The sequence below is a fragment of the Vipera berus genome, assembly GCF_964194415.1.
Source record: "Vipera berus genome assembly, chromosome: 3".
Classification (NCBI taxonomy): domain Eukaryota; kingdom Metazoa; phylum Chordata; class Lepidosauria; order Squamata; family Viperidae; genus Vipera; species Vipera berus.
In genome coordinates, this window is record NC_138204.1 from 66,199,234 (window position 1) to 66,217,295 (window position 18,062).

Consider the following 18,062-nt stretch of genomic DNA (forward strand, 5'->3'; position numbering starts at 1 on the left):
CCAGAATGGTTGTGGTTTTTAATAAATAATGACAGGGTTCAAGGCTAAAATTCAAGGATCTGCTGATCAGGAAAGCATGGTGCACTGACCTATTGTGAGTGGTGAAACACATTAGCAACACCCCTAGCCCACATTCTTAAGTCTATACTTTAGGCACTAAAAATAATTCCTTCATTTTTACAGATTTGCTTCAGAAGCTTTATACAGAGACAGGAATAGTAAATCACACTACATCTAAACTTGTTCAATTCACCATGTATGAAGTATATTTCCTTCATATGCCAATAGTACAACTGAAATTAGATGGGTTTGTTCAGCACTCAGAAGTACTGCACCTTTACAATCATTCAGACAAAACACAAGCCAGTATAAAATAGCCACAGTGAGTTTTTTTTTAAAAAAAGTCTATCAACATGCAAAATGAGCCACTAATGATTACAGCAACATGTCACCTTAAATTTGGTAATGGAAAATGTATAACTAAACAATAGTTGGGAATGATAGCAAGGCTGTTGCATGAATTAACAACCTATATATCAATAACAATTTTGAATCAAACTGTTAGTAATTTTTTCAAGAGATTAGTTATATGGCTATGGAGTGGGAAGGCATATTTCAATTTTGATTGTCATTTTAACCAACAGTTGATAAATGAATAGAATGTTTATAACTCATCATAAATACCAGAAATTAGAGATTAATAATAACACATGCATGGATTCCTGCCTGGTTAATCCACCCTGATTATTAATGGTAACAATCTCCAGTTTCACATTAATACATGTTTCCCTTACTATTATATTGTAATTTTTTGACATCACCTGCAAATGGAATTATGGTGTGAGAAGTAGTGAAGTGAAAAAATGAAATCCTGCACATATAGCATCCAAGAAAATGAAGACAGGCAATAGTGAAAGGGAATGGCTGAAAAATGAGTGAGTGAAAGAGACAGAGAGAAGGACAGATACCTACCCCAACCTGCGCTATCTAGCTATCGCCCTGCGGACTTACAGTATCACCAATAGGTTCACCAAATGGATCACTGTTGGATGAGGCCTGAGATCCATCAGGCTAGAATATAAGAACATAACACCTTTTTTTTTCAACAGCAGAAAGGAAAACAACATCAGAGGTTATTTTCATGCCATCAATGCATTTCGTCAAATTTACCCATTGTAGATGAAAGGCCAAAATGAATTGAATACCCATGACCCTGATTCTATGGGATTATTCAGTCCCCTTGATGGTATTGCTGGGAAAACGTATATTTTAGGAATGGGTGGGGGAACCCTATCACAGCCCTTGAGAATTATAGAATCATGATCAAAAGTTCCCCCAGGGAAATCCCTTCCCAAATGTAGAAAGTCTGCGGGAATTTTTTTTAAAAAAAATGTTTAAAAATAAGATCATTCTAAAAAAACAAAAAAAACAACAACAAAAAAACCCCTGCCATCCTGAATATAAAACCAATTTACTAGTGATGTTTTAGTTTAGTCCATGTGTGTAGATAACACTAGCATTGTAAATATTGTGAAGTAAAACTACTCAAGGCAGACAGCTTTTAGGGGAAATTTAACTTGTGGACATGAAAACAATATTTTAAAGAAGTGGATTTTTGAACAGAGTAACTCTGTAGTTTTGTTATTCTGAGTTATACTTTATTTTATATAAAAATAATATATTTTCAAATCATCTTCCAATTTTTGTATCATTTTATGATGTTAAATTAGTCTGTAATTATATGTACCCCCTTTTCCTGAGCATTATCCTTTTCAATTTTTAATACATTTCCATTGGATGCAAATCAAGTATAGCTTCCAACTAATCCCTTTCCTTGTTCAAGCACAGAAGAAAGAGTATTAAGAGAAGTATTAAGGGAGTATTTAATCAATACAGAAGTCACCCAAAATTTTCTCTCTGGAATTAAAATACTTCATTTTGCATTCAGATCCTACTTTCTTTTTGGTTTAAAAAAACTGTAATGAAGTCTAGGCAGTGGTGTGAATTTTAAGTTTAACTCAGTTAATAGATAGAGCTGCCAGATAATCTGTATTGCATAACAAAGGAAGACACAAAAAGTGACAACCATTTGATGGTAGGAAAGAAATATGATTTTTTGCTGCCAACCAGTGGTCACCCAGATTTATGCAAGCCAGATCTCATAGACAAGAACGAACTTTAAACGTTGCCATACTTTTAAGCAGAAAGGTACTGTTTTGTACTCTTCTTAAGTTGCCTGTGCCTTTTTGGTCCTTACAGTGGTACCTTAGTACTTGACTGCTTCAAAACCTGTTGAATTTGGTACTCAGTGCATTTTGATGTAAAAATGTTGTCCTGGTATTTGTCGTTTGTTTGGTACTCGACGTGCTGTGATAGGAAGAGGGGGACAGCAGCAGACAATGGACAGAAAGTCAGCCATGCCTGCAAGGTTATTGAAAAAGAAAGCAAGCAGGAGATGGCCACAGAGGGTGGATAGGAAGTTGGCCATGCTGGGATGGTTGCTGACATAGGGAAAGGGACAGATAGGAAATCCTTCCCAGATGAAAAAAGGATCATGTGCTAAGTCACGTGGTTTGTTTGGTACTTGTTTTTAGTACTTGTTGCACCTCCCAGAACCAATTAATGACGAGTACTGAAATAGCATAAGTATCTTTTTTGTCTTTACCAGCTAGAACCATACATTTAAAGAGGCTCTATATTCTTCCATATTACCCTCATTCTATTCTTTTTGACCCCTATCTCTTTTAAGAGGTAGGAAGAGAAGAAAATTTTAGACTAATGAACCAAGGTCCAGTTTAGTACAAACCTATAAAAAGAAGAAACACCCCAATAAACTTATAAACTGACATTTTATAGATGTAAATGTTAAGCTATTGTGCACTGCCTTCAATTTTAACTCTTCTGTAGTGTGCACATCACTGTGTCTTATTAGTACACGAGGGCTGATCAGAAAGCTGTAAAACTGAAGCGAGAACACCATACTCCACAAGTGTTATTAGTTGTGAATAACCAAGAGAATATAGAAAGAACTTTAAGTGGGAGAGGGAAAAGAAAATGGGAAGGTTAAATAATTTCTCTAAATCTAAATCTCTTAAATTAAAAAAAACCCCAAATCTATGAATTATGTTAACGGTTCAGCCAAAATAAATGAGTGAATATATTAATAAACAGGAGCTGAGTTACTTACTGCTTCTTGCTCTTCACTTTTGCTTGGACTTTCAAAGCCCTCTTCAAAGAGGTCGTCTGCAGCAGCGTCACTGGTATGAGATGCTGAGGATTTAGATGGAGAACTCTGTCTAGGAGCAGGAGTTGGGGCTAACAAAACCAATCAATCAAACAAATAAATAACAAAAATTAGTGCTGTGGATTCTAAATGTCATTTGGTAACCTTTTGAACTATTGTGAGAAAAATGGGGTGATCTATGAACTCGGTGATGTTGTGTGATGAAACATATGGAGCTATGACAAGTTGGCTTAATTAAAAGTTCAAATTCTCCTTAATAAAGTGCTTAGAGACTGCTCGCTTTGAGAATCCGATGAGCTTTTTAAAACAACAGGATTTAAAATGTGGCTTTAATTTTATTGCTTCAGCAAAAATCATACATGTTTCACACTTCATTTGACAAGTCCATGGACAAAGAACTTACAGTATATAACTGAGAGGAAGGGAGGGAAGTACACTAGGTTGCTGCATATCCAGTTTGATTCTAACATGTTTAAAAAGTACAATATGTATTATTTTAGTATTTACAGTCTTCTACATGTCTTCAAAATTACTGCTGTTGTTGCTGATACCAACACTGATTGAGATACCTCTATAATTAGGGTAATGATACACAATTACGTATCTTTACCCCAGTCAGACAGGTGATGCTGTGGCGGTGCGGGCTGAGTGCCTGGAGGCTGTAAGGGTCTGGATGGCTTCAATGAACCCTGACAAGATAGAGTAGCTCTGGGTTTATTATGTACCCCAGGCCCAGATCAAATTTCATCTTCAACACTGGAGGGGTGGCACTTTCCTGTACCAAGTTGATGTGCAATTTGGAGGCCCTCCTAGATTCATGATTCCTGTTTAAGCAGGAGGCGGCTAGGAGGGGCCTTTGCATAGATTCGTCTGGTGTTCTAATTGCACTCTTTCCTGGACTGTGAGTCTTTGCTCATGGTCATTTAAGCCTTAATCACTTTCCATTTATATTTTATTTTATTTTATTTATTTTTATTACATTTATATCCCGCCCTTCTCCGAAGACTCAGGCGGCTTACAAGCTTAGCAGTAGCCTTCATTCTATGTATATGCCTGCTTGTTAGGGCTTTCACACACACACCCCCAAGCGGCATTATTACAAAGTCAGCTTATTGCCCCCAACAATCTGGGTCCTCATTTTACCTACCTCGGAAGGATGGAAGGCTGAGTCAACCTTGAGCCTGGTGGGATGCGAACCTACACTAATTGCAGGCAGCTGGTGTTACTTAAGGAAGCATTAGCCCACTGCTCCACCAAGGCTCATTACTTCAATGCACTCTACATGGGGCTATCTTTGAAGGCCACCTGGAAGCTTCAACCAGTCCAGAATGGAGCAGCAGACATAGTGATAGGTGCCCCTAGATTTATCCACATAACACCTTTGTTGTGAGAGCTACACTGGCTATCAGTTTTCTTCTGGTAGGTGCTGGTCATTTTTAAAGCCCAAGGTCAGATAATCTGCTGGATCACCTCTCCCTAAGGACATCTACCTATCCTACCAAGTCAGATAGTATGGGCATACTCCTAGTTCCTTCCCTTAAATATTGCCACCTTATGGGAAGCTAGGAAGTATCCCTTTCCATACCTGCATTATGGAACATTCTTCACCCTGAGGTATCCTCCCAAGATTCCAAAAGCATTGAAAACCCACATTTTCATCAAGCACTGAGATAGACTGAGGTAGGTGAGAGGATTTTATGAGGGACTGTGTGTCAGAAACTTAACTTTGGTCCAGATGTTTAATATTTATGGTTTTAATATATGTATGTGTTATGTCAGTTTATTACTGATATTGTTTTAATTGGTGATTGGAAGCCACCCAAGAGTTTCATGTATAATGGACAGCCATATGAGTACTTGAAATAACTAAATAATATTGTGAAAGAAATCAAATCTAAAATCAACAATAGTAGTTTCGACTATTTTGATAGGCAATTGTTGCAAGAGATGTTCAAAGAACACACAGCGCAGAATAGATATCATTTTTTTCACCGGCAATTCATCATACATGGATTGGTTCACATAAAATGTTTTTGTAATAATGTTATCACAATAACCAAGTAAGGCTGGATATTCCAAATTCAAAACCAGCAAGGATAGCCACTATTGGAAGAAAAAAGAAAGTATTGAATTGCTACTGAATACAGATCTAGTTCTAGTTCTTATGCCTATTTAAGATAGCATTACATTGTTATTCAAAGTGAAATTCAGGAAAGAGGTATGTATAGATTTTCATAAATCTGACATAATTGTTTGAAGTTCATGTTTTCCCACTTTCAAATAGATGCATATGATTCAGAAAAGAGAAACAGGGCTGGAGCAGAAATACTGAGGTACTTACGTGAATTTGTTGATGGTGTTGTAGACGTCACAGGAGTCAGATTTAACTGAGAGATATCAAAGTCATCACAATCATCTGCTTCCTGTGCCATTCCAACTTTGTTAAAGTAACTGGAGAAGGCCTCTGAGGTACAACTGAGGGAAGGCTGATCTGGTTTTCGTGATGGTACTGGAGGTGCCTGAGCCATCTGGAAATCTTTAAACATTTCTTTTCCGGCTTGCTGCCTTGGGCTACCTGTCTGTGGACTTGATCTGGTGGAATCACTGGTAGATGGAACAGTAGCAGTGGGAACAATGGTACCTTGAAACATGGCTGCTTGAAAAGGCAAAACAGTTTGTGTTGGCATGAAGGCAGCGGGCTGAAACTGACCAGCTACAGATGGCCATGGTTGCTGGGTGGGAGGAAACATCCCAGGTTGTCCCCATGCAATTGACTGTCCTCCTTGCATCACCTGAGCAACTGGAGGCTGAGCACCCATGGCCAGTTGTTGTTGAACAAGTGGTTGCTGTCCCCAGAAGGAAGGCAGGACAGCTCCCATTGCAACATAACCTTTGGAAAGAAAAGAGAGTGGGCAGTGAGGACAACTGCAGGAGAGGAATGGCAAAAACAGGGCAATGGAAACAAAACAAAACATAAATACCCAGATGAGCAGTCAGTGACTTTATTTGCTTCAGAGATATAATACTACTAGACTGATGGCCAAAATTAGAAGAAGGATCAAGTTGAGAAACTATGACTAAACCAGTACAAAACTATATTTGCCTTAACAAGATTATATTTCCTGTAGCAGGACAAGAGTGACCCAGTTATGTTTTTTTCATGAGAATCTACATGATCAGAATTTATCTCTTTCAGAGTGCTTGAGATATTTATTTTTTATTTTTTTTAAAATTCCATTTATATCCCGCCCTTCTCCGAAGACTCAGGGCGGCTTACAAGCTTAGCAGTAGCCTTCATTCTATGTATATGCCTGCTTATTAGGGCTTTCACACACACCCCAGCGGCATTATTACAAAGTCAGCTTATTGCCCCCAACAATCTGGGTCCTCATTTACCTACCTCGGAAGGATCGAAGGCTGAGTCAACCTTGAGCCTGGTGGGATGCGAACCTGCACTAATTGCAGGCAGCTGGTGTTGCTTAAGGAGGCATTAGCCCACTGCTCCACCAAGATATTCACCCACTTCCCATCTCCATTATGCAGCCTGGCACAGATCATAGCAACCTGCAGTGTTTGTAGCTTGACGTTCAATTATAAGCAGCTCAGAAGCTTGCTTTATTCTTTCATTTTATTAGTAAGTTGGTTAACTGACAACATTCCTTTATCTGTTGCATATTCATCATAGCTCCTAACCTAGGAGAAAAAGGGTTTTCCAAGTTGTTTCTAACCCCTCTTTCATTTTTGACACTATCCACCACCCAAGAACTAATTTTGACCCTGAAAAGACTATCTCAAAAGATCTAGCAGTTGGTGCTGATTTATGCATGAAACTGGTTCCCTATCCCTGTTTGGAAAAAATGACAACTATACATCCAGATATGTATTCATATAAGCTGGTTAATTGTTCTAACTGTCAGGAAGTTTCTCCTTAGTTCTAGGTTGTTTCTCTCCTTGACTAGTTTCCATCCGTTGCTTCTTGTCCTGCCTTCAGGTGCTTTGGAGAATAGCTTGACTCCCTCTTCTTTGTGGCAGCCCCTGAGATATTGGAACACTGCTATCATGTCACCCCTCGACTTTCTGGGAGTTGAAGTCATAAAAGAGCCAAGGTTGCCTATCCCTGGTCTAGGGCTTCAAATGTTTTGATGTGTAATACAATAACATCCATTAATCTCTTAGATTGAGCTTCAAATTTCCAGTTAAAGAGCTTGATGGAAAATACTTACCTGAGGGTACAGCAGCAGTGCTGTAAGGTACAGAACTAAATACCTCTGTACTAGCAGGAAGTGACTGGGATGAAGATGGGATAAAGGCATCACCTGGAGTTGCAGGGGTCTATAAAACAAGAAACAATTAAAATGCCTTGATAAGCTATCACAGGTTTCATGTGCCGCTTTCATTGCCAAGCTCCAAACATATCCTTTCCCTAATTAAAAGAACTATTGCATGTACGAAAAAAGCCAGCAGTGGATGATAAGTGGCAGTAGTAGAAGAGAGAGGGGATAAATGTGAACAAATGACAAGGAAAGCTACCTATCATTAGAAACAGGATAAGAAATGGTATCACCAAATTCTCATAAAATTTGTAGATATTTGGCAAAATCTGAATGTGTTCTTTTGCAACTTCTAAAATATATGCAAATTCTTTCAGCACCTGTTTCTTCATAAAAGTCTAAGGCTGTGTAATTTTAGTAACTTCACAGGGGGATTAGCATAAGTAATTTAGGGTTTTAAAAGTAAGATAATTAGCAATGTTGTAGAGGAAGAAATTCAAACTGGGTAATACGTCTGTAAATCTTTTTTGGAATTCTGCAAATTCAGTCTTCAGTCTTTCCCATAAATATCAAAATTTGTTATGTATTGATATTATAAAAACGTTGACATTGGCCTGCAAGAAACAATCCAGAATTTTAACAGCAATACTTACAGGGGGAGAGGTTATATCAGGAGGAGTGGACATATCCCCAAACAGCTCTAGTTGGGGAACAGCCTGTAAATAATTTCAAAATGAGACAGAATTAGTCATATTTTTCTAATCCATGGAGGAGGGAAAGCAAGTTCAATTTCTCAACATTATCTATTTTAAAGTAAATTATTTAAATACTGATTGCCAACTTTTGGATACTAGGGGAACACGTAAAAAAAGACATTATTTTACATTTTGTTTAGTATCTTTTTTCATAGAAATATCTTTTTAAAATTTTTTGTAGGGAAGGGATTTTCTATTCTCCCAGAGCAGAAATATTAATTTGATTTCAGTAGAAATAGTCCTTGACTTATGGCCGCAATGGAACCCAAAATTTCTGTTGCTAAGTGAGTTTTGCCCCATTTTTTGACCTTTCTTGCCACAGTTAAGTGAATCACTGCAGCTGTTAAATTAGTAACACGGTTGTTAAGTGAATCTGTATTCCCCATTGACTTTGCTTGTCAGAAGGTCACAAAAGGGGATTGCATGACTCCAGGACGTTGCAACCGTCATAAATATGAGTCAGTTGCCAAGCATCTAAATTTTGATCATGTGACTCTGGGGATGCTGCAAAGGTCATGTGAAAAATGGGTCATAAATCACTTTTTCCAGTGCTGTTATAACTTTGAACAGTCATTAAATGAACTGTTATAAGTTGAGGACTACCTGTATTTAACTGACTTTAACATAGAGAGAAGCCTGTAAACATCCTTGTGCAGCTTTACACCATCACTTATGCATTGATTTCTGCTCATCCTCTTTACTAGTTTATTTTACTTTCTTATTGTTTGAAACAGATCATTCCATTATCAAAATATTGTCTTATTTCCCATTTTGAGCCATTGAAAACAAGCATATTAATATTACAGACTAAATAAGCAAACAGATAAATAAAACCAATTGTAAACATAGATGGCCTTCTGTTCAACCCCAATAAAAACAATTTGAAATCAGTGTAAATAAAAATGACATTTAATCGCATGTCTGGAAGAGATATAGGACACAGTAATATCTATAACTGGATTGGTCTTCAGAAACAGCACCAACCAAAGATATTTAGTTTTCTCCCTTTGAAAGGAAATGAGGTACAATGATTAATATAAACCATGTTAACTGCCATGTTCACAGGACTTTTCATCTTTATGAACATTCAAGTGTCAAATATATCTTTAAAACATAATTCATATCTTTTTAATGGCCAGAATGTGTAAAGTAACTTAGGAACTAATGTTCAATAAGGTGCTTCCAAGTTTTAAAGTGTGTTTTCTTATGGACGCATTTCAGGGAAAAGATGCTAACTGCTGAGGCTACGTTAATGTAAATAGCACTTTTTAAGGAACCAAAGGAGCAGTATTTATTTGCATAACTGATATGGCTATCTGTCATAAAATGATTCTAAGCAATTCACAACAATAATCCATAAAAACAAAGATAAAAAACAAAAATATCCTTCCGCTCTCTTACCAGACTAAAACACCTCCCAATACAATATTTAAGGGAGGGGATTTGGAGTGTGCCCATCCTATCTAACCTAGTAGGGCAGGCAAATACCTTCAAACAGAGGTAGTTCCTAGCCTGACCCTGTGACATGTAGGACTTTAAAGGTGAAACCCAGCACTTTGAATTACCCACAGAAGGCAACTAGGAACCAGTGCAGTTCATGCAGCTTTGATATAACTCAGATGAACGGCAGAGCAAGCTTCATGTGCTGCTTCATTCTGGGCCAGTTGCAGCTTCCAGCTAATCTTCAAGGGTAGCCCCATTAGAGAATATTGCAACGATCCAACAGAAGATATCTAAGGTATATATGATTGTGAACAAGGCAGAAATAATTGCAGTTGGCACATAAGATGAATTTTGTGCAAGCCCCCGCCCCCACTCCATCCTGACTGCCACCTGCTCTTCCAGCTGGAGCCATAAGTCCAGAAGGACCCCCCAAAACATGGACCAAATACATTTGGGGGAGTTTACCTCATCCAAAGTCAAAGATGTAAATTCTCCTAACCCGGTGGTGAGGGGTAAAGACCCACAACCACTCGATTTTGCTAGGATTGAATTTCAGCTGGCTTCTCCCCATTCCAAGTGAATTCCAGTATTTCCCTTTACAGTGTATGTCAAGGGAAACTTTATGGAAAGTTCTTCCAGAAATAAAATGAAGATACGTTTTACGTTTACGTTTTATTAAATTTTTATACCGCCCTTCTCCCGAAGGACTCAGGGCGGTGAACAGGGCATATAATAAAAATACAAAAATACAAAAGTTAAAATAGAATTAAATTAATGCCCAAAATAAAACAATAAAATATACAAATATTTAAAACCCTAAATTAACTCCCCATCAGGCCAGGCCAGCTTGTTCGAATAAGTGGGTCTTTAACCCGCGCCGGAAGGAGCGGAGATCCGGTGCCATCCGGAGCTCAACCGGCAGTTGATTCCACAAAGCCGGGGCGCCCACAGAGAAGGCCCTCCCCCTGGGGGCCACCAGCCGGCATTCTCTGACCGGAGGCACCCTGAGGAGGCCCTCTCTGTGGGAACGCACAGGGCGGAGGGGAGTTGACGCCGGCAGCAGGTGATCCCCGAGATACTGCTAGTCCTTCCCTATATAAGTACCAGATAGGATAAAGAAGGATGATCCATAGCGTTATAAAAAGCTTCATTTCATTAAATGCCACTCATTTCTTAAGGTTGCATTTCTTATGTAGTAAAAAGACAGAAAACCCCTACTCCTTAAAAGGGATTTATTTCCCAATTGTTATGGGAAAATAACAGCTTTCAGCTTTTAGAATTCAAGAGTGCTTTGATAAAGCAGCGCTTTGGTTAATTAATTTTTTTTATTCTAAGAAGAATAAAAACATCCTGTACTTCTTACAATCAGGTTACAAGCATGCTATTATACAAATTGTGGCTTCGGTGGTAAAGAACCACTTGTGCAATGTTATGTCTGAAATTGAAACTCAGATAATCCTCAACATTATAAGAACATAATTATTGTAAAGGCAACCATGTTTGGCAAAGTGAAATTTGTTATATGTTTTTCTAGTTCTGAATGATAGTCATTGCTTAGCAAACTCAGCCTTCAGTTGAATTTGCAAATGTAGCACACCTATGTATATTATACTGTAATTGTAACTGCATAGTGAATTATTTATGGAAAGATGTAAAGAAAACATGATGATATGACAAACTGATGAACTACATGAGGAATTGCATTACTATGCAAATAATGAAATTAAGAAAATTAACTTGACAATATAAGTACATGGTCTGTTTTGACACTAATAAGTTTCTTTGCAAGTACATATTTTATTTGAAGTAAATCAAAAGATTGCTTGCTTCCATGTGAATTTAACAGAAATTATTCCTATGATAATTGCATATTGAAGTGTTTTTTGTAATAATGAGAACTGTACAGTCACAAAACCAATTATTTATTGTTCATAAGAACAATAGTATATGTGATCCTAGTAAAACTATAAGCGAAGCTGCTAGTCCCTATCAGGGTTGGGAAGTGATCACATGGAACATTTTGCATATAGGAATTGATAGGCAGAAATTCTTTCCTTGGAGCACATTGCTGAATTTTAAATATTTGCAAACAGGTGTTTTCTCTAACTAGGAATAGGCAACTTGGTAAGCTACTGATGCTTGTAAGATACAATTCAGACAAGTCCTTATTGGCCATGTTGGCTGAGACAAATAAATACTGAAAGAGAAGGGCATCAGATTGCCTATGCCTGCTCTCAGCTATTCACATCTGGACAACTTTACTATTTTAAAACTTTGATCTTTTTGAATAAGTATAAGTATTATATGAAATACAATTAATATAAACATTTCCCTGATTTGCATAGGTATTCTAGTCCAATGTTTTGCTAATGTACTTGTATATACTAAGATTAAATGTTTCTAATGTCTCTCATTAAATATCCTATGTACCATGTAAATAGAACAATGAATTTATATGCCATATTTTAGAAACATGAATTATGTTTACTTCTTTTCCCTTTTGATCATCCTCTTTTTAAGCATGAGGATTTTTCCCCCCTGTAAAACAAATGGGAAAATAGAGAATTTACAAAATCAGAGAATAATGGATCGTAACTCTGTTCCTGCTGAACATGCGGAGTTTGGACAACAGTTTGCTCACAACTTCCAACCCGGTTTAAAGTAAACCAAGTTCATTAATTCCTTCACACACTAAATCCAATAATTGAAGACCATTAATATTTGAAGAATGGTATGTATGTATTGCATTTAAAAGTAAGTATATCTAATATTATATAAAATATGACTATGTAAACTTGAAAAAAGAGTCTTGATTCAAAGACCAAAACACCCCTTTGAACTGAATCTTCAAATAGCTTAAAATGTCCCCCCCCCTTTTTTTTTAAGAAAAAGCTCCTTTGAATAGCTCTGGAAAGATTTGAAGCCTTTGGAGATTTGCAGACTTTCTAGCTTTGTAGAGAGAATTTGCAGACTCTCATTCATATATAAACTAAGCTGGGGAGAGCAGTGATATTAATGAGTACCTGGTCAATGAATGAAATCACTGTCCCAAATATAGAAGTGGTACTCCCACAATCTCAGTCAATTTCTACTCACACAATCCCTCAATTGAGGTGGGATCACCAAGAAGGAGAAGGACAGGGGAAGATACCTGTTCCAGTTTTTCCTTTATTTTTGTTTTACATCTATGCCTTTTTACTTTTCTTTAATTCACTTATCTATCTGATTTGCAGCATAGATTCTTCTCATATATAGCAATCTATAGCACTTTTGAGATCCCCTGTATTGCCTTATCACCTTCCCATTAATCATAATCATAATAATTATTCAAGCTACTTATTCTGTCTCTATTTTGTTTTTATCTAAGTAGGTCAATTTTCATGTCTTGGTCTGGGATATCCTTGAATTCATCTTAGACTATTCTGTATGTATATATGTATATGCAGTGCTTTTTTTGTAAAAGAAAAAGGTGCCGGAACTCACACATGTCATACAACCCGCTTTGCCTACCCTACAAGGTTCCATCCAAAAAAGGTGCCGGAACTCCGTTCTGAGCGTTCTATGAGAAAAAAAGCCCTGTGTATATGTATATTTATATGTGTATATATATGGTACTTTTTATATACTTCTCTTATGAATTTTACTGGACTATTTTCAGGCTGTTTTATCTGTTTTAAAAGAAGTGTGGAAATATTTTAAAATTTCATTGCAGTCCAAACCTTGAAGATATCAGACTGAAAGTTTAATTAATATCTTTTAAAGGGTTATGTTGTCACATTTCTCCAAAAATAAATAGCAGTTGCAGGCATTTTCATGTTTCCCCATCATAAGCTATAGTCCAATATTTTATTACATAGACATATTTATGGTTATCTGCCAAATTAGAGCATTGATTCATGATAAATGGTCAGAATTCAAATCTACATGAAATTCTTGGAGGCCTAGAATTCTTTTTAAATCTATCTCATCAAGTCATTAAGAACTGACCATACAGATAATCCATAGGTCGCATTACACTGTATTAAAATTATATTCTATAAATTGTAACATAATGTTTCAAAATGATCTTGTTAATTCCCTACCCATACATCATGTTGTATGTACTTTGATATAACACGAAAAAAAATTAAAGTTCAATTTCTGCTCCTAGATGCAATGTATAAATAAAATCAGTATTTTTCTACCTTGTTACGTTAAGTGATTAATGTCTATTTAGACTCTTGAAAGAGCTATGAACAATTATTTTCACAACTAACAGAGAATTAGCTTACCTGAGTTATTCTACCAAGATTTTCCTCTATGTCCAACAACAAGTTTTCATTCTCCAGCTGTAATGGATGATTGATGAACATGAAAATGGATGATTTATGAAAAATGACACATACTATTGGACACAACAATGATGAGTTCAACAATTATCAATTTAATATCTGAGCAAAAACCATTGCAATAGTTTTTATTAAAATGTCTTTGTTCATGTTAATAACATAATTAGATTGAATATATACTACAAATGGGATTAAATTTATGCCAATGCAATGAACTGAAAATGGAGCATGAACACAGGTGTATATAGAATTCAGAATGAATCCACAATTCTTCTGTGGATATAACTTAAGATCACCCATACTTATGCCACCCTTCAGAAAAAAGATGGAATAGAAGCACAATGAAATAAGTAAGTAAGTAATAAAAGCCCTCAGTCTCTTCCCAGGCACGAATGGGAGTAACTGGTTTATCACATAAATAATGATGTTCTAAGATGGCGGTGCCTGGAATGGCTGCGGCTGCATTGGCTCTTGAAGGTGAATAGTTTTGGGAGGGATAGTAAGGGCTATAGGCCACATGATCAGGAAGATTTTAATGTGTTGGAGCAACATGGTGGAACTAAGGTAACATACGACATACGACCGACAATCTTTGCTGGCATGGCAAGTTTCTAGTTGTTTTGGAACTGTTGGTGAGACCGTTAAAAGTCGTTGGCGCTGTTTGAATTTGTTCTACCAGCAGCAAGATCTGACTGCTGGCCTAGTGATGGATTGTATTGCAAATCAGGGCTGTTTCCAGAGGAGGCAGAGGAGGAGAGGACCTGGAGCTTATGGAGCGAAGGAACTGGATGAGGCTGTCGGCAGGCCCAGAGGAAGAGAGAGAGGCTTTTGGAGGAGTTGGTGGCAGCGGCAGCAGCGTGCTCCAGGGGCAAAAAGAAGCAAGGCCTCTTTAAGGAAAAGGTGGAAGAGTCAGGATCAGAAAAAGGAAAGAAGGCGAGGTTGTCAGAATACAAGCGAACTTGAGGGCTAATCCACATGGAGCCCCATTTCCATCTGTCCTGTTTGCCATCGTTCACTCTCTAGAGACTAAAATGGACAATGTGAAATTTGAGCAGGCCACGAACAAGGAGTATATATCAGAGGTGGTGACCCTTTGAGAGCTATATGCAACGAAATTTCATTTTGATGTATGCCGATTGGTGTACATTCAAAGTGACAATAAAGTTATCATCATAAGTTTAAAATGGATAAAAGTGGCCATGTTCTCTATATATTATGCTCACACTTCTTGTGCTTTTTACATGGATACTTTACTTTTTTCCCCTCCAAAGGTAAAAGGATATGTGAGAAAAATAAATCCTGCAGTTGGAGAAGTTATAACAACCTCATCTGATGTTGAATAGGCATCTATCCTTTAATAGTGCTTTCAGGATGCCTTTTGTTCTTCTGCCATGTTCAGAGAAATAGCAATAGCACTTAAGCTTATATACTGCTTCATAGTACTTTATATCCCTTTCTAAGCGGTTCACTGAGTTAATGTATTTCCTGCAACAATCAGGGTCCTCATGTTACTTATTTTGGAAAGATGGAAGGCTGAGTCAACCTTGAGCGGTCAGGATTGGACTGCTGCCAGTGAGCAGAGTCAGCCTGCAATAGTGCATTCTAACCACTGTGCCACCATGGTTCTTTCCATCTCTTCCCCCCCAACCCCCACAATATGGCTCCCCTTAATGCATATTCCTCCTATCATGACTCCTTGATTACACAATATACTCCTATCATAATCAATCTGGTAGCTCATTAATACATAGAAATCACAATTTATTGTTACAGAAACACCATTTTGCAGGGGAATAGCTGTTGCTTTGTAATGCCTTCAAGTAGCTCTTTTGCATTTAACAGGGAAGAGCTGAATAACCAGGCATAAATACATAGCTAAATTGTTTAAATACATATAGACGTATATATTTTTCTCTGACCTAGCCATTGCTATCTGGATTTTTCCTTAAAGGTATCACACCTATGCCTTGGGTATAACAAGCTGATTTATTGCATGAAACATTTTTCCAAATCATTCCTATTCAATTATATCAATATGATATGAAATCTGATTTTGTAAAGAATACAATTAAAACTAAATTATTCAGCAATTATTACCATTATTTTCCTTTTGAAAAATTATTTTTAACTATTGTAGGCTACCTTTCAAAACTGAATTTCTGTTTTTCTAAGTTTTAATCAGAATATCAGCATTCTGAATAGCAATTAAAATATGCAAGAGTCATAATTAGAGTTCAGAGTAGAAATGATAAAAGGAGAGGGTAGAATATAGGCTTTTAACCAAAGGTTTAATAAAACAGATTATTTTGGGAAAGGAATTTCTGAATGACTGTTAAATCCGAATTGACATTATTTGTATCAAGGTATGTTATCAATTTATATCATTTACATCATTATACAATTGAAGCATTGATGGCAACTGTATCAATTAATACCATTTGCTTCATCACACAAATGATATTCATAATGCAAAAACACAAAGTACATTAGTTATATGAATAACATAATACAAATTATGTCAATTGTCTGGACTATTTCAGAAACAACAGACATTCTTTGGGCATTCAATCTCAACTAATTGTAGTTTGTTTTATCTGAAGTCTGCTAAATTTGGACAATTAAGCTTTTACTTCAATTAAAAACTTTCATGCAGCATTCAACTGTAAAATTAAGACACTAATCAGTAATATGAATGATAGAACAAAAATTCCTTTTTGTGACACCAAAAAGATGATAAAGTTAGCACTCTTTTGGAGGAGCTATTCCTAAATGGGGAACTACTCCTGGAAAACCAATATGGTAGAGTAGTTAAGATGGTGGAGTAAGATTGTGGTAACTGGTTTGGTAATCTTTATCCAAATCTGCTAAGTGACCCTGGACTAGCCATTCCTTTTCAGCCCATGAAGTATTGCTATTATGGGGATAAAATCAAGGGAGATCCCAACCTAAGGCTGATGCTCCTGAAAGAGAGTTGAATACAACTAAAAAGGACTATTTATGGGTAGCCAACACATCTGAATCTTTGATGATCAATCTATTCTGGTCAACCTATTCTCCAAAGCACCTGAAGCAAGACAAGAAGCAATGGGTAGAAACTAATCAAGGACAGAATCAACCTAGAACTAAGGAGAAATTTCCTGACAGTTAGAAAAATTAATCAGTAGAATAACTTGCCTCTAGAAGTTGTGGGTGCTCCAACACTGGAGATTTCTAAGAATAGATTGGACAACCATTTGTCTGAAATGGTGTAGGCTTGAGCAAAGAGTTGGAGTAGAAGACCTTCCAACTCTATTATTCTGTTATTATGATGACTTCAGTGAACAGGTAGGAATTTGTGGGATAAGGTATTCTTTTAGAAATAGTAGCCCCAAGTCAAGGATGGCTTTATGTATTAACATTAGCACAATTGGGGTAGAAAATGAAGTTGAGATAATGGAAATTGTAAAAAAAAACAACTGGCATGAAACTCCTTCAGTTTGGATCAGATACACAGGAGACCTATAGACTCGTGTCACCAATAGACTGGTGGCATTTTATTTATTTACACTCTTTACAGTATTTTATAGACTTCCCCAATCCTGCAAGACTCCAGTAGTTTACAGAAAAGCCAACATAAAATAACTGAAGCAGTATTTTTTTTAAAAAAGCTCACAAATCAACTAAGATTACTGACACCCACAATCAGTTCAGGCTAGTGGGGCTCTGGGAAACAGTTTTTGCAATCTTAGGCAATTCATAGAGAAACAGAGTCAAGTACAACTCTAAGGTGCACTCAACTGAATGGGGGCTATAAACCCACTTTGCAAGGTTGTTTAGAGGAACACAGGTAGAGGAGCATTATATATTCTGGTTTTGCTCTTGAGTTTTCTTTTGAAAAATAAAGATATATATATATATATATATATATATATATATATATATATATATATTTATTTATTTATTTATTTTTATTACATTTATATCCCGCCCTTCTCCGAAGACTCAGGGCGGCTTACAAGCTTAGCAGTAGCCTTCATATATA

General features: G+C 36.8%; 1 protein-coding gene across 3 annotated transcripts in view; it reads right to left on the reverse strand.

Annotated features, from left to right (window-relative positions):
- Positions 1 to 987: 987 nt before the first annotated feature.
- DAB1 (DAB adaptor protein 1) overlaps positions 988 to 18,062 on the reverse strand; it is a gene marked incomplete at both ends in the record, with an annotated part of 190,263 nt that continues 173,188 nt past the window's right edge. For 2 of the 3 annotated variants that reach the window (XM_081324630.1, XM_081324628.1), the window contains 6 exons: positions 988 to 1,071; positions 3,188 to 3,315; positions 5,586 to 6,134; positions 7,468 to 7,576; positions 8,169 to 8,231; positions 13,985 to 14,041. In XM_081324630.1, coding sequence (XP_081180756.1) covers positions 988 to 1,071; positions 3,188 to 3,315; positions 5,586 to 6,134; positions 7,468 to 7,576; positions 8,169 to 8,231; positions 13,985 to 14,041 — 990 coding nt within the window. The remainder of the gene's footprint in view (positions 1,072 to 3,187; positions 3,316 to 5,585; positions 6,135 to 7,467; positions 7,577 to 8,168; positions 8,232 to 13,984; positions 14,042 to 18,062) is intronic. The other variant, XM_081324629.1, reaches the window with a different exon arrangement.